We start from the raw sequence: 25984 nt of genomic DNA, 5'->3' as shown, positions 1-25984 counted from the left end.
TAAGGAATGACTTCTATAAGGTGCTAAGTGGTCCTGGTAGTACCAAGTAAATTCTTGCTGCATTTCTTCGAAGAAGACACTTCTCTTTTCCCTCTGGTTCTCTTCGCCTGCCTTAGTATACAATTGAAATACAGAGTCACAAAATAACTTGTATAAATTTCTAAACGTCTGGTGTGAGAACTTACGTTTTGAACTTAAGAACTTCTAAGCTGGACAGAGGTTCTCAAACTTGGAGAGCATGTTTAACGGGCAGGTTTCAGGGCCCTGCTCCTAGAGATTGTGCATTGCAGACTATGTAACGAGTACACTTTGAGAAACTCTCATATAGGAGAACAAGATCAAGGAGATCTGTGAAGAATTTTTAAAATTTTAGTGGAATTTATTAAAATACAGCAGAGTGAATAATAAAGCTGATACCAATAATATCCATGCCAAAGTAGTTACATGGCTCCTCTTAAACTGCCCTAGCTTATTCACTCTGACAGAGAGAGACATGCATTTTTCAGAACCAGTTTTGCTTTTCTTTAGCCACTTGTGGTTCCTGAGTCAAAATTTTCACAAGTGCCAATAAAAGTATAGACAAAAATCATTTCATTAGAATGTCTTCAAAAAAAGATAATTAAGGATGGATTGCTATGTATGCTTTCAGTTTTTAAATAAAATGTTTCCTTTTATTTTAAAAAGGAGCAAGTAGAATTTACATATTCTTTTCCCTTTACTTCATTGATTTTTTTTTTCTTTTTCCTGTAGATCACTGGCCTTTGATAAAGAGAAAAAATCATTATCTTTGGAATAAATTATATTTATATAGAAGCCATATATATTTTATTATATGTATTCTGACTTTAAGAGTTGATCACTGTTGTGACATACCTGATACCTTTACCCCCAACTACTCAGAATTTAGTTCATTTTAAGGAAAGTACGATTTACAAGAGTTTACCTTCTGTCGTAATGCCTGCAGATTGAAAAGGAAATTTTGAAAGTGTGGCTGTAAAAGTTCTTGTTTTAGAAGACTTATTTGAAATACGGTATCATGGATAGAGATTTTAAATTTTTATTTCTTTTTAAGTATGTGTCTTAATTAGCAAAAATATTATTAAATTTAGAGTATAGTTGAGTTGTTATTTCTTCCAAGCATCTTTGAATATTCAACTAAATGATCTGAGTTACATCAGACTGCAGTTTCTTTTTTAAAAACTAAAACCCATCACACAGAAATGACAATGAATTTTCTTAAAAATCACATTTATTTATTCAGGGCATATATGTGTTCATTAAAAGCTTGTTATTCACATAAAGCATCTTTCTTAGAACTTTAAACATGGGCTTATAACTCTTATTTTTAAATTGAAAATAAAAACAGAATACTTTTTATATAGAATTTGCAGTGATAAAAGCAAGTATATGGGATAACTAGGCCTATGAATTTTAGCTGCTTATGGTATTTGAAAAGGATCTGAGAATCTCTAATGAAGGTTTTTCCCTCCAGAGTATAGGACTTTATCCTTTTGAAAATGTTTTTCTTATTACAAAAAGTAGTATGTATTCATTAAAAGAAATTTGGAAAAACTCGGGTAAAAAAAGTTTTGAAATCATCAATAGTTCCACAAGCTAAAATAACCACGTTTGATATTTTTGATGTAAAATTTTTCTAGTCTTTTCTTTTTAAACATGTAAGCATAAGATATTTGAGATATTCCAATGTTTACCTTCCCTCCAACTGGGTTAGCTTTTAAAAAATTAGTTAAGAAAAATATATGTACATAGATTAAAAAGTGAAATAGTGCCGTAAGACTTACAGAGCTAAAAATAGAAGTCTTTTCCCTCATTCTTCTCTGTTTACTTCTGATTCCTGTTTCCTAGATGTAGCCACTTTCAACTTTATTTTACCAATTCTTCATGTAATTATTTGTAAATATTAAGTGGTGTATGCTTTATATTTCCTACATTTTAGGTATTATCTTTTGACTATCTACTTTAACTTACCCATACCCCAACATTTTCCCTGCTCTGTCCTCTCAAAATTATTTTAGGACCACTTTTGTTTAAATTAGAGGGTATATTTACTATGATAATGCAAATATTATTCATAGGTGCACTTCATATGTTCTGTACTATATAACATTTTCTTTTTCATATAACTTTCTTTTTCCTGGAATTAATCGTCGTCTCTTCTGGTTTGTTTGGTTAGTTTTCTAAGTACTAGTCACTAATTCATCCCAAAATATATTTATAGAACACTGAAGCTGCTCTCAATACATGTAAAAACATCAGTCATTTAGATTGATTTTTTTTTTTCCTGCTGTTGTAGGTATCCTTGTAGCCCACCGTAACTGTCATTTTGGGACTTCCCTAATCCCAGGAATTCCTTTTTCCTTTGGAACTCATGTCCTGATCTCCATGTGCTTTCTTAATGGTTTATGCCTTTGTTTTATTGGGCCTGTCTTACAGAACCTTCCTTCAGATGGGATATAAATTTTGAGACTTGTATGTATGAAAACATGTTTATTCTACCTACATAAGATGATAGGCTGATGTGGAATTATATATTAGTAATTTAGAATATTGAAAGCAATGCTTCATTACTTCCAGGGCTACTGTAAATATAATACCATTATAAAACCTGTTCATTTGTATGATTGATTGTCTTGTTTTCTGTTTTTTAATTTTTGCTTTTTTTTACTGGAAGCTTTTAGAATATTTTCATGCCTGTGGTTCTGAAATTTTGTAATAATGAATGCGGGTCTTTCCAATGTATGGTGGTGGGGAAGGGTTTACCTACCTGTCTTCTTCCCCTGTCTTGTTTCCTTTCTTCCATCTTTCCTTCCTTCCTTCCTTCCTTCCATTTCATTGTTTTATTTCTTGCACCGCACATTCATTGAGCCCTCCTATTTAAGAGATTAATTTCCTTCAGTTCTTGGAAATTTTCCATATTTCCAAGCAGATGACTGCAACTGCAACTCTCTACCTCAACTCCATATTTCCCCAGATCAGTATATAGCACTTTTTTCCATTAGTTTGCTCATCCCAAAACCTTGGGTTACCTTTACTCCTCACTCTGTCTAAGCTGTGTATAAATCTGTCAACTGTTCTATTATCAACATACAGATCAACCTGATTGCTCTTCACCAGCTCCTTCACTGTCTCCCTGGCAGTGATAATATGATAATTTCTTCCCTTCTATTTTTTATGTTACCTCTTTCTGAAACTCCTGTTCTTGAAATATTAAGCCTCCTATACTCATCATTTGCTTTTCTAATTTCCATTGCTTTATCTGTTGTTTTGCTTTTGGAAAGGTTTCCTCATCTCTTATTTTCAACCCTTCTAATAATTTTTTTATTTTAAAATTTTTCTCTGAACAACTTTTAAGACCCTCTTTAAAAAGATTCTGAAAACTTTCCTATTTGTATTCTTTGATCTTATTTCTCTGGAGTATTTATCTTTAAACTATAGTATTATAGTTTTGAAGATTATTTTTCCATTTCCTTGTATTGTCTATGCTTCTTTTAAGTTCCTCTTTTCTATTTGTTTGTTTTCTCATGCTGGAGGCTGTCGTCAAATATCTTATGATCCTTTGCTGTCCATTCATTTTTAAAGATAAGACAAAAATGGTGATTGGAAACTGTGTATGTAGTTAGGGCTTATAATCTAGTGAGCATTACTGTAAGCCAATCATGGAACTATCACAATGTCTGTACTCACGTCCTTTCTTTTGGTCTGTGGAATGAACCTGGTTGTATGTCTTCCATTCTTCTGCCTGGGAGCTGTAGGCCTGCCTACTAGCCTTCTTAGAAGAGCCAAAGAAGGGGCTGCGTGTCTCTCTGGTTCATGTAGAAACTGACAAGCAATCATCAGCCTTCCTGTTTTCAGTTCTACTCATATCTACTCTCAGTAATAACCAGAGCTTCTTATTTCTGAACCTTTCCAGGTTTCTGCTATAGTAAATGGCTTGTTTGTTGATAATCTTCCCCAGGCACACACCAGTTTTGCTTTCAGTGCTTTCAATGATTTCTGGTCTCCAAAGTCAGCTACCACTCACCCATTCATGTTCACAGCTTTTGAAAGTGTTGATATGATTCTTCTGTGATCTGTTCCCATTCTCTTTGTTCTAATGTGCTGTCATTTTAGTGGTTTCAGAAAGCAGCAGAGATGAGCACTGTGTTCAGTCCTCCGTGTTCAGCTGGAAGTCTCTGTAACCCCTAGTCTGCTTACCTCCTTAGTGAAGCCTCCCTAACACTATAGTCAATAGTAGGTTACTTTGGTAAAGATTGTTAAGGAACCATATTCGTTTTTAATTTGAGCACCTTTCTCATTTATTTTTGATTCAGTCAGTTTTGGTTTTTGTTTTTTTTCAGTGTATAGAACTTTTCACATGATAGTGTGTCATGGGAGCAATAACCACTTCTGTTTTTGCTTTATTTTTAATCAGCATCTGTTTTAGTGCCAGGCAAATAGAAGGGGCTCAATAAATTATTGGCTGAATGATTAAACATTTTTCCACAATAATTTTTTATCATTATTTGTTTAGAACTTTTAAAATTATTTACACACATGTGAAATAGTTTGTATAACCATTCCCCTACAGTTGGACATTTAGGTATTTCAATTTTTAAATAAAACTCAGTGAGCTCTTTCTGAGTTTATTTCCATAGAATAGACTTAATACATTTGTTTTTGAGGCTCTAGATGTATATTGCAACTTATTTTTAAGTTTTATGCCAGTTTATACTGCCACTGATGATGTTTGATTGCCCATTTGTTATTCTTAACATTATTTTTGTTAGTAAACCCTTTTACAGTTTAAAGTTTTGTGACCATTAGTGCAACTTGATTTTAACATTAATTGCATATATCAGTTAGTACCAGTTTTATTGAAGTAATTTTACGATAATACATTATCTTACCAGATGATTAATGACTTTGGTTTAGCCTTTTGTGTTTTTTTGTCTTTCTTTGTGGTTCTACTTTACTTGAAATAAACTTGTTGGTAGTCTATGTTTCTTGGTGTTTCTTAATATATTTTCTAGTCATTAATTGGATAAAAGTTTTAAAAGTTATAAATAATTATTAGGTGAAAAAATTTGATGAGATCCTGAATTAAGAGTTAGTTAACTTGATTAATTTTCCTGGAAACTAAAGTAGATTGATGGCTTTTGTTAGATGTAGGTAAGGAATGATTCTGTTGCTTTCTTGGGATCTGGATCTAAGGGTATTTTCTACATTTGTATGATCTTATTCTTAGGCTTTTATGAGGCATGCATTGAGATTTGGGAGTGAGGTCAGGAATGACTGTCCTACCCATAGGATCTGAGCAGAGATTGGAGTTACTCAAGGTTGGTAATGACCACATTCTGAGTGGATTTTACCAGGCTTCCTATGAACCATTTTTTTTTTTTTAATTAGATTTCAAAGTAAAGGTGAAATGTAGATAATGAAAAAAATATGAAAAGAGTGTACCAAACCAGTGGGAGCAATGCTTTATTTAAAGCATATAAAAAGGAAGTATTAGAATTTTTCATTTGAGGGTGTGTGTATGTGTGTGTGTTTAATATATGTATACAATATATAACATATCATTTATTGAGCACTTGATGTATGCCAAGCACTGTTCTGAGGACTCTACATGTATGTATTAACTTATTTAATTCTCACAACTAAGGGTAGATATTTACCCTTAATTTACAGGTGGATGACTGTGGTGGCTTACTAACAATAATTGTCTAAGCTTCAGTGTTAGTAAGTGGTGGAATTTAATAGCTCTTGAGTTTGTGCTTTTAACCACCACACCATACTGCCTCTCTTACTAGTTGGTTTAATGTTCTAACTCAAACTCTTTATGATTCTAATATGTGATTTAAATGTTTATTTTTCCTATTAAAAGGAGTTGGCAGAATGTGTGGCATTGTTCTTCAGCAATTTTCTCATCAGTAATGAGGCATCATTAACTGTGAATATTGGGGCTTTGGAGATCATTTTTTGGATGTACTCATTAAGAAAAAGAAAACAGTTGTGGAGAAGGGAAAAATTAATCTTGGCAAAGAGCAAAAAGCAAGACTTGTCTTCTTCCCTCCCCTCCCCATATTTAAGGGGTTTAGAAATGAACTGATAAAAGCTTGTTCTGTGATTTTTTCCATTCACTGAGACAATGTCCTTTCCATGCCCCACATACAAACATATATTTAGGTACTGTGCTTTAGATTGAGCTTATGCTTCACATAACAGAATGAGCTATTTCATTCATCCATTTAATACATATTTGAGTCTGTTATGTACTAAGCTCTGTTTTAGATGCTAGAGTAGGGAATAAAAAAGACAAAAAAAGACAAAGTCCTGCCCTTATGCATCTGTTTGAATGAAGGATAGAGACAACAGGGATCAGTGCTATGAAGGAAGAAATATAATGTCAAGGGAATAGAGAAAGAAAGAAGCTGTTTCAGACAGGATGGTCTGTGATGGCATCTCTTAAAGACCTAAGTGAAGTGAGAGGTGCAAGCTTTTGTCATATCTAGGCAAGTGCATTTCAAACAGAAAGGAGAGGAAATAATACAGATCCCCTAATGGGAATATGCCTGGTATGTTTATGTAATAGCAGAAGCCAACGTGGTTAGAATGGTAGAGCACGAGGGGCCAGATATTTATTCTAAGTGCAGGAGGGTTTTAAGCAATAAAACAACATGAGCTGACTTAGGTTTTAAAAGGATCACACAGACTGCTGAGTGGAGACTAGACAGTGAGGTTATTCTGGCAGTCTGAAGAGATGGGGATGGCTTGGGCCAGGGAGACAGTGAAGGAGCTGGTGAAGAGCAATCAGGTTGATCTGTATGTTGATAATAGAACAGTTGACAGATTTATACACAGCTTAGACAGAGTGAGGAGTAAAGGTAACCCAAGGTTTTGGGATGAGCAAACTAATGGAAAAAAGTGCTATATACTGATCTGGGGAAATATGGAGTTGAGGTAGAGAGTTGCAGTTGCAGTCATCTGCTTGGAGATGACATATGAAGTTTTGGTAGTAGATAATATCACAGAGAGAGGCAGTGTAGAAAGAGAAGTCCAAGGATTGAACACCGGGGTTTTAGCATTTAAAGGTTGAAAAGAGGAAGAGGATACAGCAAAGCAGACTTAAGGAGTGGCTGCTGATAGAGGAGAACCAAGAGAGTATGGTATCTGGGAAAGGAAATAAGATGATACTTCATCAGATGGATATCTTCTTGTTAACTAGAGACTTTAAATTTGAGAATACACGAGCATTAAGAGATGTTGAAGTGATTGCTTCATTTTATCCTTTCCAGTTCATATTTCTATAACTTAATGTTTAAATCCAAGGAAAAAGTGAAATAAGAAATGTTATAATTTTATCACTATTTGGTAAGTTCTTTTTATTGGTAGTAAGTTGTTTAGAGAAAGAACTCATATGTTGATATATATCAATAAATGTATATATGTGAATAGTCTAATATTGGCCTAACTTATTGCAGGTCTTTAAATACTGCTTTGTTAAAATTTTAGTAACTGGTAATTTGTCTTTACAATTGGTAAGTTGTATGCAGTTGTCATATTTCTCAGTGTTTTTTGATGCTCTAATATGCATCTGAAGTGGCTAACATGAATTGTCTTTTTATATATGTATTATGCATATTAAAATCATAGTAGACTAATAAGACAATTTTTGAGACTGTAGGTCCTCTAGTTATTCACTGACACCTAAGAATAAATGTATATTTTTCAAAATTGTTTATTTTAAATTTTATAGTATTTTAATGTAAAAGAAAAAGTACCAAGAGGTAGTATATACCCATTACTTATAGATATGTTAAAACCACCTTAAATTATTATACTTTATCATATTTTCACAATAATAAATAATAGCCCAGTTACCTAAAATTCAGTTTGCCCAAACTCATTACTAGAGGACTTTATTTGTAAGGTTAGTTTCTTCTGGTATGACAGAAAACTCATAAGCAGCTTAAACAACGTAGAAGTTTTTTTTCTTTTACATAAACATAACACTCCTAGAAGCAGTACTGTGATTTTCATGGATCTAGGGTCCTTCTGCTTGCTGTTCTGCTATCCTTCACACCCAGCTTCTGCCTCATGATCTAAGATGGCTGATTCAGTTGAGCTGTTGCTTCTGCATTCCAACAAGCAGGAGAAAAGATAAAAGAAAGGGGGAAGATCTTCCCTTTTAAGGATACCTTCCAGAAACTTCACTTTACCAATTTTGTTTTACATCCTGTTGGCCACATCTTAGACACATGGGCATACTTAACTACAAGGAAGGCTGGGAAATTTACTTTTTCACTCTGGGCAGCCCTGTGTCTGTCCATGTGGGTGTCCTAGTATCGACAGAAACAGGTGTTAGTCTACAACTACCGGTCTGTGCCACAGGCCCTTAGATAATAGGGAGAAATTGGTTTTATAGCAATGTGGCTTTTTCCTATTTTTCTTTTCTATATTAAGGTATAAGTTAGCTATTATGCTACATAATCATTCTGTGAATTTTTTTAATGGATGAATTTACCCTACAACCAACCATGCATACTTTTCTCCAGATTATTTTATTAGCTAGGAAGTCATTATAAGATAGTGACTAAGTATGGAGCTAATCTGCCTGTTTCGAATTCTGCCAGTGCCACCTGCCAGTGGGGTAACCTTGGGCAAGCTATTTAACCTTTTGTGGCAAAGTTTATCTTCAAGTGGGAAGATAATAGTACCTAACTCACAGGATTATTATGAGGGTTAAATAATTGGTTGTAAAGAACTTAGAAAAGCTCCTAGCACATCATAAGCCCTCCAGTGTTAGTTATTACTATCAATTGGCAGGTTCTTAATTAAAGTAATTTTAATACTATCCCATGTAAAATACAGCTGTGAAAGTTGACTTGTAAAGACGTATTAGTATTTCACTGTGGCAGAGGAAAAGTAATTGGGTAATTTTAAAACAGTCTAAATTTGCTTATTTCATTTTGGAATATTTCATTAGTTATACTGAGAGATTTTCTTCTTTGGAGAATTGTATTTTAGAACATATTTACAGATGTATATCCATTTGCAAATAGATACCTGTCTTTTGAACTTTCCACGTAAGGTGTGCCTTTTAAGTCCATTCAGAGACCAGAAGTCAAAAAACTATTAGTAATGAAAATATCTTGTTACCTGTGTCTTGGGACAAATAAAGTGAACAGTGAACCTATTAGAAGATAATTATGTGGCAGTTGAAAGTTGAGTGTATTTTGAAGTGGAACTAGTCTGAAGGCTTTGCTTAATTTACTTTTCTTGGAAGTCTTACTTGAATTTCTGGGCTTGGTTAAATACTCCTTTGTGTTTTTTTATATAGCATACTGTACCTAACTCTTCACACTTGGCAGAGTTTATTGAAATTGCATATTTGTGTCTGTCTCTCCTACCACATCATAAGCAGAGACTGTATCTCACTCACACGTGTATCCTCAGCATCCTGCACTATCAGTATACAAGACTTAATGAACTTGTTACACTGATCGGAGCAATACAGGTTGCCACTTTTGTAGGGATTTTGATTTTCAATCTCAAGTAAGAAATAACAGTGATTTTTTTCATGGCTTTAAGTTGTTCTGTAAATGTGGTCAGCTGCAACAAGATGTTTAGAAATAGCATATTTCCAAAATAAACTATGATCCTTCAGACAAAGTACTGTTCCATGCTGTTGAAATCCAGTTTAAGAAAGCTCTGCTTCCTAACTCTTTCTGTCTTGTGCCTTTTGTGCATATTCTTCTATTTCTTACTCCATACTAAAGTATCACAACAATAAACGTATTTGTATGTTTTTAGAGTATGACAGCTTTATTTGAGGTCATTTAGTTAACTAATGTCTTTGCTGCATGAAATTTAGGAGTAAATGAGAGGTGGTAAATTGTCCTTTGAAGGACAGAAACATTTACTTTAACTATGTTGAGTCTGAAAACAAAATGTGTAGTTATATTAGAGCTCAGATGAAGTGTGTGTGTATGTATAAGTGTGTATATATATATATACAGATACACATACATAGCTATCTATTTTAATGTCAGAATTAGCTTACCTTTGCCACTTGGCTCTTGCACTGGAGATAATCAAATTCTTTAACTTCATAATTAAAAGCCAATAGAAAATATCTGTTTTGCATGGGATATTTTGGAAAGGACCCTTAGCGTAAAAAGTACTTGCTGAAGTGGTAAGGGTAGATGCAGTTAATCTGTACTCGTTACTAATCATGTCAAATCTATTCAGATATTTATTGGTCCCCCCCTCTGGTGTCAGTGCATTACACACTATCATATTGTCTTTTTTTTTTTTTTTAAATTTATTTATGGCTGTGTTGGGTCCTCATTTCTGTGCAAGGGCTCTCTCCATTTGTGGCAAGCGGGGGCCACTCTTCATCACGGTGCGCAGGCCTCTCACTATCGCGGCCTCTCTTGTTGCGGAGCACAGGCTCCAGACGCACAGGCTCAGTAATTGTGGCTCACGGGCCCAGCTGCTCCGTGGCATGTGGGATATTCCCAGACCAGGGCCCGAACCCGTGTCCCCTGCATTGGCAGGCAGATTCTCAACCACTGCGCCACCAGGGAAGCCCTATCATATTGTCTTTTTAAAGGGCTGTGCTAAAGGTTGCTGAAATGCAATCTCACAGATACTTAATTTTTAGAAGTTTTCTAAGTGGATTTTAATGTACCTTTCTAATAGACTATCAGAGATTCAGGCATTAGAGGAAAATCCTGTATTTTAATGGACTACAAACAACGATCATCCTCACTATTGGCATTTAATCAAATAAGTGTTATGATGTAAAACTGCTGGATAAACCACAGTTTGTTCATGCATACCTTTTTTCTCTTCCACAGCAGTATGTAGTACAGTATACTGTCCCTTCCGCATTTTAGTAAATGCAAAACTTCTAATGAAGGATGACTCAAAAGAAGTACTATGCTCTTCAGCTTTAATATTTTCATTTTTTATATTTTTATTTTTATGACATTTATAAACTTTGAACAAGTTAAATTTCCAATATCGTTTGTAATAAAACACTTAAGATGTTTTTATTAAACTTCTTTATTTAAATGAAACTGATAAAATCGTATTGAATTCAATGGTAAGTTGTGATAAGTTTTGGGGGCTTATTTTTTATTATGATATTTTGGTTTTTTATTTAAGAATGTAAGTTTCTTTCCTTCAAATATCATTTTTGGGAAAAGAGATCTTTAGCAAAAATTACAAACAGATTTGAAAATATTTTTTAAAATTTCACATCCTATATTAAGTTTGAAAGACTAGGATACCTACATCGTTTTCACATTAAAAAAAAAAAACAAATAGGCTTTATTCTATAAGCATTGCTCCCAAATCACATTGTGCTCTTATATTCTAAGAACTAAAGTTAACTGTTTCTTTTTGTTTTCAATTTTCAGAGATAGTTTTAGTTAATACAATTTGAGCTAAACATTAATTTTTTATTCCTTAAGAACTGTACTGTGCTCAATACATTTCTCCTCCTTACTCCCCTTCCATTTTTTTGCTTTTCAAACAGTTCCATAATCTTCAAACTTCCCTTTCCTGTCTTTTTAAAGGTCGATTGAGCTATCCACATCCAGGAACTGACAATCTGTTGATGTTAAATGGTAAGTTTTATAACAACATTTTATGTTTCCAGTTGATTTATATAAATAAAGATGAATGAATACATGTTTCTCTAAACCTTCCCCATATACACAAGTTAATCATTTTATAAGTATTCAATATAAAAATAAAGCTACAACTCTTCCTGTACAGAAAGCAGAATTAGGAGTTTGAGTGTATTCTCACTGGCAAAGCAGTCATTAAAGTGTATTTGTGACAGTATGATTTAATTCAATCATCATGACTTTGGAGACAGTCCTGAGTTTGAATATCGGCTTTCCAGTTTATTGTATTAACTTGGTCAAGTAACTTCCGTGAGCCTTAGTTTCCCATCTGTGAAATGGGAGTAACAGTCTCAAGGTTCATTATGAAAATTAAATGAGATAATATTTGCAAAGTGCATAGAGCTTGTTACTTATTATAGTACTTGTGTTTATGTTCACCTAAGGAATATACTGGTGATTCTATAATTATGGGAGTCACACCAACTTAATTTATTCTAGCTAGAAAGTTTACACAGTGAATTTTATTCTGGTGGAAAAGAATAAATAAACTTTCATTAAAGTTGTTTTCTTTCTATGGGGCAAACATTGCATTCAGAGTCACGGTACCTAGCACATCAATGACTGTGGGAGTAGACATGCAGGATTAAAATATCCTTCACAAAGGTATTTTTAAATCAGAGGGCGGGTCTGAGGAGAGGTAAGTAGGATGAAGAAGGAATGGTAAAGATAGCATAGGACTTCCTTTAAAATACATAATTAATTACTAGAATGGCTTGGCACTTCTTTTTCAGCTAAAGCTTTGTTGAAAAAAGATGGCAATGAAATTGAAAAACAAAGGCTGAAAAAACAGCCAGTGTAAAGCTAGACCATGTGAACTCTAGTGTTAAGTAAAAACTAATATTAAGTAAAGATGAAAAGGTAGGAATAAAGTCTAGGCTACCTAGGAGATTGTCAGGGTAGATAGGATTTTGGAATGAGAGAAAAATTGAAGACGCAAAGTGTTAAGTGAGGTGCTAAATTGATTCATTCAACATTTGACCCTTCTGTATTGAGTCGCCCACCACATGCCAGCCTAGTCTAAGCACTGGATTAACTATTAGTAAGGATCATCAAAGATGGTTAGAGGTAGAATCGTCAAGGTATTAACAATGGGGCCAGACTGCACTCTAGGCTGAGGCCATGTTCAGGCTAGACCTTACAACGGTCTAGTAGTCCACATTTATGAAGTTAGGGAATTTTGGTGTTTCCATAGACTTTGACCAGAAAGGCACTAGAAATTACATTCCAGGACTTCTTTTTTCTACCATGGAATTAAAAAAACATATCATTTAAGTAGCTGGTCTCTGAACTCTAAATCTGTGACTAAAAATTAGACTGTTGAAATTGAGTTTACAAAACAGAAAATAGATCATAATCTTTATTACTCTCAGGGCTTGATTTATAAAATAATGATAGCTTTAGGTAACGATAAATTTTTAATATATTGATCCTGACTTCCTTAAATTCTTTTATTTTGGAACAGTCTATGTGGTAAATAAAGATCATTCACATTTCTATTTTAACTTCTAAAAAAAGCCAATTCAGTTGAAAAATTTGAATTTGCATATGTTTCACGTATTCTGTTAAAATCCATCTGAAGGAAAGTACTGTATGAGATAATTTGTTAGATCATTCACAGGTGTTCTTAGACTGCTGAATACATAGTAAACTAGGATGATTTAGAAGTATATCGTAATCACAGTAGAATGTGTTAGTTCTGTGAGCAGAGCTTAGTAGCTGCACTATTTTTACAGCTTGTACTTTTTGGTTGCACTAAACATTGTTAAACTAATTGACTTTATCAGTTGTCTAAAGCCTTTATAAATAATCTAGATGTTAGGTTGAAAGTATTTCATAACATAGTAGACAAAAGCATATTTTATTAAATATATATTTTCAGTCATATTTTCAAATTCATATTTTCAAAATGACTTTGAAAGAGTAAAAATCATGTCCTGTGAATAGATGAAGGAATTGGATCTGTTTGGAGAATATAAAATTAAGGCAGGCAAGAATTGCATCTGTGGACAAATCTGTTTTTTCATTATGTGAGCATTTTTCACAGAATGCCATTTTAGGGCTACAGTACATGCTCAGTACAGTAAGCCATCCTGGAAATTCTGAACTTCTTCTGGTAAGGGACTAGGGGAGAAAAATTATAATGAAACTAGGACATCAAAAGTGTTTAGGCCAGTAGAAATAATTTGATCCAAAGAGAAAAAAAAAACCACTTCACTCATTTGGGATCATTGGTTAAGAGGGAAAGCAAGAGCAGAAAATTGGGTATATTTATAGGGTTAGAAAGTATTTGAATATTAAGGATTTAGATAATTTTTGTAGACATCAACGTTATTGAAGAAAGAAGTGAGAATTAAGTGATGTTAATACCAAACCTCTGCCTATACTAAATTATTATTAAATATTACTGACTGATTAAAGAAATTATAGCATCTCGGCACACAGACCTGCTTTTTAAATTGTTGCTCTTTTTAGTTTGTTACAGATTTCACTCACTATTAGGCAATTGATTAAGTAAGTTGTATTACTTAAGCAACAAGCATAGCTAATATTACAGACTTAGAAAATCAATATTGGTAATAAATTATGCATCAGTATTTTGTGTGGTGGTTTAGCAGTAGTTCGTAGTGGTTAGCATCACAGACTCGAGCCAGGCTATCTGGGTTTACACCCAGGTTTGCTATTTCTAGCTGTGTGACCTTGGGCAGCTTACCTAACTTCCCTTTGACTCAAGAGTCCTCATGTGTAAAAGAGAGGCAGCATGCTGCCTGCCTCAGGGGGATCGTGTGAGAAGTGAGTGAATTCATTCATGTACAGTATTTAGAACAGTTCCTGAAAGTCAAAGTTTGTTGTGGCAATGGGTGATGAACAGTGACAAAAATGACTTTGAAAGAGTAAAAATCATGTCCTGTGAATAGATGGAGTTGGATCTGTTTGGAGAATATAAAATTAAGAGAAGACATAACTGATATTTTCAACTGAAGAATGTTATGTATAGTGGACAAAGAAGGCTTGTTTTGTGTTATTTCAAAAAGCCAAACTAGAACCATTTGGAAGAAGCTATTTAGGGACAAAATTTGAGTCAATAAAAGTAAAATGACTTCTCAAGCAGTGTTTTCTAAAGTGTGGTACACTTACCCCTTGTGGTACCTAAGATGATTTTTGATGGTGCACAAATACACATTAAAATAAACACATGACTATTACAGCTTAAGAACATTTCTTAGAAAATACAGAACTGGCAGAAATCTGTGATGTTACAGTGGTGCTAGGCTTGATTGAGTCCATTAAAAAATAATACATAAATATGAGTATAGTTGTTATGAAGATAAGGCAAACATTGTAAAGGTTTTGTGATTCTGCCTTTCTAATTAATTAGCATTATGGCTAAACATGTAAATATTCCTATAAGGGATAAACAGGGACTGGAATAAAGGTCAGGAAGTTGGTCAAAATAGGTAAATCTATGAACTACCCCTGGGACATCCTTTAACTCTGAGCCTCTGTTTACTCAGATATAGAAAAAGTTATAATCCCACACCTGTATGTCTCATGAAGTTGTTACATACATTTTTTTTTTAAATTTTAACAGTAAAAAATGCCATAGAAATGTAACTGCAAATAGGCTCCTACTTCTGAACAGACCATGTTCCTCAGTTCAATTAGAAATCCAGCTGAATTGACTAGTGGACACTGCCACTATTGAATAATTCAAATTTTGTAGACGAGTCCAAATTTAACATCCAGAAGTACTTTAGGGAAGTCACATTATATAGGAATGGGTAGATTGTCTAAAAACCAAAGGTTTTACTGTCTGATGTTAGAATGACGGCTTTAATGTTTCTATTTCTAAGTGTATACATCTTATACTTTTAATTATCAATAGTAAAAAACAAAATACAAAATTTTGAAAAACACCCTGTTTTCCATAGAAGTAAGGAGCAATACAAAATGATGTATTTGAGTATTTGTTTCTATTACTGTAGGAATTACTGTACTCCCTTCACATGTCTCCCAAGGAAAATAGCTTACATTTTTATTAGTACATACGATTTTTCAAAAGGAGAACAGATAGAGCAGAAGTATGGGGAGGGGGTGGCGTTAGCAAGCTGGTTTGAAATTCAAATTTGTCGTGATTAGCCACATACAGCCATGTTTGTAATCAAGAGCTTGCTCTACTTTGGGAGGAAGTTATGTGTATCTTTTAATTAAGAAAATTTACTCAGTAATGAAATTGTTTTAAGTATATTAAGTTATGAAATTAGGAAACTTGAGTATGCAATCAGTTCTTTTTTTTTATGCTGATGGAAGTGAAGTAGATAGCAGCAGATTTATTTTGGATCTTGAAAAGGATTATGATTTGGGAGGCATATTTCTCTCCTTGGTTTTGGCTTTTTTAGAGCAAAAAATAAGAATGTCATTAGTTTCACACCAAGAGAACTTTAACCTTTAAATATTTCCAGCTGATTTGGTATGTTTACCTATCCCTTCCTCCAGCTGCAGTAATTCAGGTACCACAAACTATAGCTAAGAGTCAATATATAAGGGCACAAAGGTCCTAAGGAGAATGTTAGAATTATCCTGTTTCTTTTTTAGTAGCTGTGGGTTAGAATCTAAGTAAGATCATTGGTAATCCAGGACCAAAATGTAAAGTCCCTTGTATAAGAAAGGTCTTCAGGCTTTTCTCACATCTTTCTTATTACCTTCATTTAAAACAAAGAAATATATATATGTGTGTGTGTATAATATATATTTTAACACACATGCATAATATATATATATTTACACATGTATGTTAAATAGCCAATTCCTCACTTTTTCTAAGGCTTTATAAATTTATGTAACTGATATTTAATATTATAAATACAGTGTTTTATACAACAAATTATTTGCTTTTTTTCGAAATCATATTCTAAATGAGTTTGGGAGGAACATATTGTTTTAAGAAGTCTGTTTTAATTAAAACATAATGAATACTAGACATTTAATGATTTTTCTTTCTCACTGAGGATTTCTGATAATTCTGATTCAGTTGCAGTGGGACATATCCCTGAAATTCACATAGAAATATCGGTAGAAAAAGTGAGTACACATACCACTGTTTAGCGTGGTGGTAGCAGATTGGTTATTTCCATGACAGGGAAGAGGAGACCGTTTCACATGGTTTAGCTTCATCTGCAGTCAGTTCTATTTTTGGTAATGTAAAGACTTGGAATCTGAGAGTTGTCCAAAAAATAAGTGCAATAGCTCTTTACAGGATTCTAAAATTCCTCAGGTATGAGATAGTTGGAGAAATTTTCTAAATAATGTGTTCAAGCCTAGGACTGAGATGAAACCTAAGATGTTGTGAGTGTTTGTGCATATTTTCACTATTTTGAGTACCCTCAGCTAAGAAGCATAAACTGGTTATGATGTCATTAATTTTTCAATAGATCATGAATTATGTTACACATTATTTCATCATAATTCATAATTTGACTTTAAATTTGATTAAAACAGTTTCATTTGCTTTATAAATGTTTGACCCTCTACAGCTATGAATGAAATTCCCCAAAGCAAATTTATACTGGATTAATGCCATTAGACCAGGCCTAAGGATAAGCAGGAAAGCCAGCTCCTAAGACATTCTGTGAAGTGTTTTGGGGCTTATTGACCATTTCCATGCTTAATACAACTAGTAAGACTTCAGGGAATTCATTCTTCTATAGTCTGTTCTTGATAGCTCCTTTTATAATTCCTGTTGTCTGATTTTCCATAGTTGACTTCCATCTCTTTGAAACCCTGTTTTCCTTAAGGCCTATATAAGTTTTAGAAGACCTACACAACAAAATTCTAAATGCTGGTTCCACCCGTACCCTCATCCTAAACTAATATATAGGTCAGGTAAGCTATATGTAATCTATATATATACAGATTATATATACAGAAACACACACAGAGGTAAGCTATGTATAAACTAGTATACAGGTCAGGTAAATCTGCCAGGCTTTGAGGTAACTGGACGTCATGGACAGGTTTAAGTCTGCAGCAGATTATATAACTAAAGACAGTAGAATGGCAGGGATGCCAATGAAGTTACTTTATATAAAAGACTAATATTTATTGACTTATTTCTTGAAGTGTAAACGATTAAGAGTTTTCAAGTTTGATTTTCCTCCTTTTTATTTTAGGGGAACTACTGCTGTATCCTCACCTTGTAGGCACACTTCTTTATATTAAAGCCTTATTAGTATAAATTTTTTTTTTAAATTTTGTAAAATCTCTATAATAGAATGTATTTAATGAGATGAAATGTTTTCCCTTGATCTTTAAGTTTTATACATTTGGAGAAACTACATTTCTGACAACTTTTAATATATATTTTGATTTGAAATTTTTCAATATCAGATTTTTCCCAGGCCTAAAAAAATCCATGAACATAAATTAAGATCTTGATTTTGACAGTCGTTTTTGGTTTACTGTTAATTCCAGAGTGGAAATACTCATTGTATACTCAGATTTGGGGGGAGGAGTTATTTAAAAACAAGTTGCAAATTTTATCAAGCTGGTACTTTCTTATGAAAAATGCTGTATTTTTTTATCCATGAGGAACTATGTAAACTGCTAATAACATAGGTTGAAATGCTTTCTGCTTTATAGTTTTACAATATTTAACACATGTACTATTCTTTGATGATACTAATAATAATTTGTATCTAAATCCCTCTTACTCCAGATGTAGAGACATAAGCGCTTAGTTAGCTGTTATAAACTGTACCAAAAAGATTAGAAGCATTATTAGCTATGGTATATCATTAATTATTTCTTCAGTTAAGCAAGTTTGAACATGGATTTATTTCTTTACATTCTATGTAAACTCTACAGGCTTCAGAGAATGAATTTAATGTTGTTATATATTTTCATTCTTCTGTGTCTTCCATTTACTTTTTCCATGCAGGGCTTGGTATAAAGTGATTTAGATATGAATTACTAGTTGGACAGTATATGCTATATCACTCTTTTATAATAAGTAGAAAAACAAGGATTTAATTCAAGTTATTTCCATTCATGGGGAAAATTATTTGGGATGCTATTTAACCATAAAGTGTTACATATTCCTATCCTGATTAGATGAAACAAATACTTATTCATGAATTTTAACATGAATGAGAATAAATTATATTTTTCCTGTTAATTTCACAGTTTTTATACAGTTCAGATAATACACATATGAGTGCTTTGTAAATATTAAAACACCATGCCGATGTTATGTGATGACTGTGGTAGCTCTTAAGGCAAAGTAGCACTAATTTCCAGATGCCCACATAGCTTTTGTATATGTGGGCTTATTTTTAGTTCTGACATTTTACAATTTGTCCTTTGTTTACATGCAGCAAGGAGTTATGGGCGAAGACGAGGTAATTCATTTCTGTTTGCTATGGTATAACTCTTTCTAATTGGGTTTTACTGATCAATGTTGTAATTAATTATCCCAGATTTATTATGCAATGTCTGGAAAGTCACAGAAAAAATTGTATTTTGATTTGAGCACTTACTTGCCAAAGTTTTGAATCCTAAATATCTTAACCTTTAAAGTACATTTTCATACTAATATGGTTATTTAATAAACTTTTCCATTTTAAGCTGTCCAGATTTTAACTGTTTTTAAAGTTATTTGTGTATCTTTTAAAATAAACCTGCTGTTTTTAGTTTTTTTAAGAGATTTGTTTAATAAATACTAGTGAAGGTGACATGCTCTCTCAATCTGTAACTGATTGTCTTATCTATGGTATGTAATTTACAACTCTAGTTTATTAGTTTTATGTTTGACCCAGTTGAAAATGACAAATACCAAACAGATTACTGTTAACACTGATATATAGAAATCATGTTGCTAATATTTCTGTGTCTTCTAAGAATATAATAGTTTCTCTCTCCCTGTCTCTAACACCATACACACACACACATTCTTTCTCTCTCCCACAAAAGTCTTCCCCTCTGGGTTCTTGTTATCTTAAGGAAAAGGCCAGGACTATATGATACTGTACTATTCAGCTTCCTAGGAAAGCAGCTGACATTTTCCGTGGCTTAAACTTTGCTTTTCTTTTTCATGTGCAGAAATTGATGGGGAGAAAGGTAGATGTGATGATGGTAGATGCGAAGAAGCAAAAGTAACTTTACACTAGATTGTCCTCTAAGTGACCAACAATCATACTATTTATGTAGTTGTTGTAAGTGCCAAACTGAATGAAAGGATTTTCCTTGACCCCTAAAATCTCCTTTGAGCCATGGAGGATAGACAGTGATAATAGTGCCTTTTGATAAATTTTATATATGTTTGCCAGTTCTTCAATTTCTTTTTATCTAGTCAGGAGTATGTTACTTTGAAAACAAACAAGCAAAACCATTTGTCACCATTGATGACAGAAACTAGTATTTTATATTTGTAAGTAGTATTTTGAGTTTTGTATTTCACATTGTCTGAATTTAACTTCATTTTCAGAATTTGGTTTCTTCAAATGCTTCACTGAATCTCTTGGTTCTTTATTTTTCTAAGAAATTAGAGGTTATAGAAACTCAAGACTTAGAAAACTGAAGCTGAATAACTTTCTAAAGATTGTTACTAGCCACTGAGAAGAGGGGAAGAATTGAGAATTTTGGTATATTAAATATACCAAATATATTAAATATTTTAATATTTAATTCTCTTGAAAAAACCCATTTACCAATCTGTGATTTTTTAGGTATTTTTGAAACTATAGAGCAATTTAAGATTCTTTTCTTTTTATACACTTTTCATCTTTTAACCTTAGTGTGATTTATATTTAATCTGATTTGGTATACTCCAATGTAAATATCATGATCTAGGAATTTCTTAGGAACAAGGTATAAGAAAGTCATGTTGTTTATCTTCTTTTATCTCAGTTCAATAATTGTAGACTGTGACTATAATATCAAGAAAAAGCAAAAATTTCTGCTTTTAGATAGGAACTTGCTACTACTCATATATATCTCTGTCCTCTGGGAGCCATAAAGATTTCCTCTACTTCAGAACTGCCTCCCAGCATTGGAAGAAAGATCTCACATGGTTTTAAGGCTTTTGGTAGAAGCCTTCTATAGGACAGAACTGACAGTTGTCACATTTATATGGCTTAGTTTGGGGGTGTAACACCTGAATTTTCCTCTAAAATTACATGGCATTAGTAATTTTTTTAGTTGGTCCTCTGTGAATAGTAGGAGTCTGCTTTTACAATTTTGGATTTGATGGTCAGATGAAAATATCCCGTGATAAATCATAATATGAAAAAGAATATATATATATAATATATATATTTTATATAACTGAGTCACTTTGCTGTACAGCAGAAATTAACATTGTAAATCAACTATACTTCAATAAAATTTTTTAAGAAGTTTACCCATTAGAAATAACTGTTGAGAGATTTTATTTGAGTTTGAAAGTAGTTTAACACAGTAAGTAATAAAACATTAAAAAAAAAACCCACATACCAAAGGAATGACTCAGAAAGAACTAGAAGTAGCCTGGCTCTCTTCCTATTTTCTACTCATTTTTTCCTCTTCCTATGCTAGATGTTATATCAGTATCACATCAATAACCTTTTAACTACCAAGGACCCCTTTTATGGGTTTCATGTTTTAGATTTGGTCCATCAAAGGAAGTACATTTATTCGTTTATTTAGTCATTTTTCTTTTCTAAAAAGAAATCTCATACACATCAGATCTGTTGATGTGGGATGTGTCACACTGAGTTGATATAATTTTTGCCAAAAAATAAGACATTGTTCTTTACCGGTGCAGTGGTGGGTGGACAGTATTATTTTCTCAAGGCATTTTGACTTTATAATCTAGTTTAGGAAGAACTATTTTTTCTTCTTTTGTCACCTTTGACTCACCTTTAAGCTCAGGCACAGAGTAGCTGTTTTCATTTAAAAGATTTCCCGCTTGACTGCAGTAAAACCAAATTACTACCAAAATGAATTTATATATTTTAATATCTTTAATAATGTCAACATAAGAACTTTAAATCAAACTGGGTACAGATATTAATATATGAAATATACCTTAGGAATAATCAAAATTTAATTATACTGAAAGTAATTAAGAAAAAGCAAAGGTTTCTTTCCCTACTTTTCATTTGTGTCCTGCCCCAACTCCTATGTATTTCTGTACTGTGGAAGCCATAAAGAGTTCTACTTCAGTGCTGCCTGGGGGCCAGGATTAGAAAGGAGAAAGACTCTCACATCTATCTTTTGTGTTTATTGTCTGTTCAATGTTTATTCCATTCTGAGAGTGAACATGCTCGTCTGAGCTTGTTGGAGTAGGGTGGGAGGTTGTGAAGGGAGTTGTGAAATGGAACTTAAACTCTATCTCTCAATCTAAAATATTTCTATTATTGCAATCTTCCCTTTAATAAAGGATTAAAGGGCTGCTCTACTCCAGAAGGAGTAAAAATATATAGAATATTTTTTAAAATAATAGAAATAAAGAACCTACAGTATTTTAGTTAGTGGTACTAAACACCACAAAGCAATCTTTTCTAGCAGACAAGCAAAGCTTTAGTTAGTAGATTTTAGTAGATTATATATGGAATGAGAAGATAGGAGAAATAATTTTTAAAGGGAATGAAAATATGGAGGTTTAATTAGAGAGGTTGGATTTATTCATACTGTGTATGTAGCCATTCATATTCATGTGCTATAATGAATAAGTAATTATTAATAATACATTATACTTAAAATATTGCTTAAAAGTTGACCTGGGATTTTCTATGATTAGATTTAATTTGAACTCATTTGACTCTTTTAACAGTCTTGTGAAGTAGCCAAGAGTAAGTGTATACCCCCTAATATCACCACTACCAAACCCTTTTATGATGACATAAAGGCTGAAAATTTTCATCTTTGATAAATACTTTTTTGACATTTTTTTTATTGAATTATAATTTGCATACAATATTATACTAGTTTCAGATGTACAACATAGTAATTCAGTATTTGTGTGCATTACAAAATGATCACCATGATAAGTCTAGTAACAATCTGTCACCATACAAAGTTATTACAGTATTATTGACTTTATTCTCTATGCTGTACATTACATCTCTGTGACTTACTTGTTTTACAACTGGAAGTTTATACCTCTTAATCCCTTTTACCTATTTCTATTTCGTTTATTCCCCTACCTTTCTCCCCTCTGGAAACCTCCAGTTTATTCTCTGTATCTATGAATCTGGTTCTGTTTTGTTCTGTTTATTCATTTGTGTTGTTTTTTAGATTACACATATAAGTGAAGTCATACAGTATCTATCTTTGACTTACTTCATTTAACATAATACCTTCTAGGTCATCCATGTTATTGCAAATTGCAAGATTTGCAATTTTTTTTCGGCTGAGTAATATTCCATGGCATATATATATCACATCTTCTTTATCCATTCATCTATTGATGGACACTTAGGTTGCTTTCATAGCTTGTCTATTGTAAATAATGCTGCAGTAAACATAGGGGTACATATATCTTTTTGAATTAGTGTTTTCATTTTCTTCAGATAATACCCAGAAGTATTATTGCTAGATTGTATGGCAGCTCTATTTTTAATTTTTTGAGGAAATCTCTATACTGTTTTCCATAGTGCCTGAAAAAGTTTTTGTTCCCACCAACATTTTATGAGTGTTGCCTTTTCTCCACATCCACGCCAGCACTTGTTGTTTCTTGTCTTTTTGATAACAGCCATTCTGACAGGTGTGAGTTGGTATCTCATTGTGGTTTTGATTTGCATTTCCCTGATGATTAGTGATGTCGAGTATATTTTTGTGTAGCTGTTGGCCATCTGTATGTCTTCTTTGGAAAAATGTCTATTCAAGTCCTCTGTTTATTTTTGTTGTTGTTGATGTTGTTGATAATTGAGTTGAATGAGTTCTTTATATATTTTGGATATCAACCCCTTACTGAATATATCATTTACAAATACGTCTCCCATTCAGTTGATTGCCTTTTCATTTTGTTGATGATTTCCTTCACTGTGCAAAGCTTTTTACAGTTTGATGTAGTCCCATTTGTTTATTTTTGCTTTTGTTATCCTTGCCTGAGGAGACATATTCAAAAAAAAATATTGCTAAGACCAGTGTCAAAGAGGTTACTGCCTATGTTTTCTTCTAGGAGTTTTAGGTCTTACATTTAAGTCTTTAATCCATTTTGAGTTTATTTTTGTATATGGTGTGAGAAAGTAGTTCAGTTTCATTCTTTTGCATGTAGCTGTTCAGTTTTCCCAGCACCATTTATTGAAGGGACTATCTTTCCCCATTATATATTCTTGCCTTCTTTGTCATATAGATTAATTGACCATATAAGCGAGGATTTATTTCTGGGCTCTGTTCTGTTCCATTGATCTATGTGTCTGTTTCTATGTCAGTACCATACTGTTTTGATTACTCTAGCTTTTTAGTATAGCTTAAAATCAGGGAGCCTGATACCTCCAGCTTTGTTCTTCTTTCTCAAGATTGCTTTGGCTATTCAAGGTTTTGTTTTTTTTTTTTATGGTTCTATACAAATTTTAGGATTATTTGTTCTAGTTGTGTGAAAAATGCCGTTGGTATCTTAATAGAGATTGCATTGAATCTGTAGATTGCTTTGAGTAGTATGGAAATTTTAACAATATTAATTCTCCTATGAGCACAGTATATTTTTCCACTTATTTGTGTCATTTCAGTTTCTTTCATCACTGCCTAATAGTTTTTAGAATATAGGTCTTTCACCTCCTTACTTAAGTTTATTTAGGTATTTTATTTTTGATGTGATTGTAAGTGGGATCGTTTTCTTGCTTTCCCTTTTCTGATAGTTCATTATTAGTGTGTAGAAATGCAACAGATTTCTGTATGTTAATTATTTTGATAACTGTCAGAGAATGGACGAAATCTTCAAAGCATGACCAAAAAAAAGCCAGCGTAATACTATAAGACAGGGTCAGCAAACTATAACCCACAAGCCAAGGATTCTGGTTTTTTAAACTTTTTTAAACAAAGTTTTATTACAACACAGTCATGCCCATTCAGTTACTTTTTGTCTGGTTGCTTTGGAGCTACAGTTGACAGTTGAGTAGTTGCAACAGAGAAATGTATGGCCTACGAAGTCTAAAATATTTACTATCTGGCCCTTTACAGAAAAAATTGCTAATCCCTCCTCCTCGCAGAGACTGACCTACCTACCCTACACCTATACCCAGACATACCAATTTTTAAAAGAAACAAAATTTTAGTGAACTTAATTTTAAAGTAAATATGTTATGTCTAGACATTAATTTACAAAGACATACAGGGTACTAGGTTTTAATTGATTGTTTAAATTAAATATCTTATTCATTCTCTGTGATAAAAGGACAGACCTATTATTGGAGCAAAATACTTTTAAGTAATAAATGTACCTTATAGCTCCTGTCTCAGTTCTTTGGAGAAACATGTGTGCTAGTGATTCTATCTGATTAAACAGATGGTGCCTGAGAGAGATCAGTCCTGGACCTACTTCTGTTGTTTTGATAGTTTTTTTAATCCTTGCATATGAAATAAAAATCACACTGGTGGGTTATTTAACCCAGTAGAGTGGCTGCTAGGATCTTGAGGATGAGAGGAATATTCATCCTTAATAATAATAGTTTGTTTTGTGTTTGCTTTTATTTTTCAAACAACAATCAGTAAATAAAAGTACAGATATACATTGATATCAAAGAACCATGCTTAGCTTTAAACTATAAATTGACTAATTTTGTACAAATGTTTTCTTTTCCTCTCCTGGTAATTTTAGTTTTCTTTTTTATTCATGAACTTGATGAACTTTGCTGAGAAGTGTATCGATTTTTTAAGTTTTCAAAGAGCCAACTTTTGCCTTTATTGACTTTTTTTTTACATTAGTTTGTTTTCTGTGTCATTGATTTTACTTTTTCCATTTCCTTGATGCTACTCTTTTTGTATTTAATTTATTCTTTTTCTACCTCTTTGTGGCAGAAACTAGGATTATTTATTTTAAGCATTTCTTATTTTCTAATATGCATTTAAAACTATAAAATTCCCTGTAAGTATGAAAATTTTCCTCTAAGTAAGTAGCTCTTGCTACATCCCACAGATTTTATATTGTGATTTCATTATCAGTCAATTTCATTCTTTTGAGGTATAAAAACCTGAAAATATATCCTAGTTTCAGAGCAAAAAAGGAGAAAGGTAATTTAATTTTGGTTGAAAACTGTTGTAAATATTTTAGTCCAAATCACTTTATGATCAAACTCTACTTTTCTCAA

The 25984-nt window shown here is 32.8% G+C and overlaps 1 protein-coding gene across 8 annotated transcripts in view; it reads left to right on the top strand.

Moving 5' to 3' along the window:
• The window catches only part of CPEB2 (cytoplasmic polyadenylation element binding protein 2), a 64188-nt gene that overhangs the window by 19234 nt on the left and 18970 nt on the right, over nt 1–25984 (top strand). For 4 of the 8 annotated variants that reach the window (XM_057546500.1, XM_057546501.1, XM_057546505.1 and 1 more), the window contains 2 exons: nt 11586–11636; nt 19070–19093. In XM_057546500.1, the coding sequence (XP_057402483.1) occupies nt 11586–11636; nt 19070–19093 (75 nt within the window). The remainder of the gene's footprint in view (nt 1–11585; nt 11637–19069; nt 19094–25984) is intronic. The other 4 variants (XM_057546507.1, XM_057546503.1, XM_057546508.1 and 1 more) reach the window with 1 other exon arrangement.

The sequence above is a fragment of the Balaenoptera acutorostrata genome, chromosome 5 (assembly GCF_949987535.1).
Source record: "Balaenoptera acutorostrata chromosome 5, mBalAcu1.1, whole genome shotgun sequence".
NCBI classification, from domain to species: domain Eukaryota; kingdom Metazoa; phylum Chordata; class Mammalia; order Artiodactyla; family Balaenopteridae; genus Balaenoptera; species Balaenoptera acutorostrata.
This window is presented reverse-complemented; position numbering and strand designations above follow the sequence as displayed.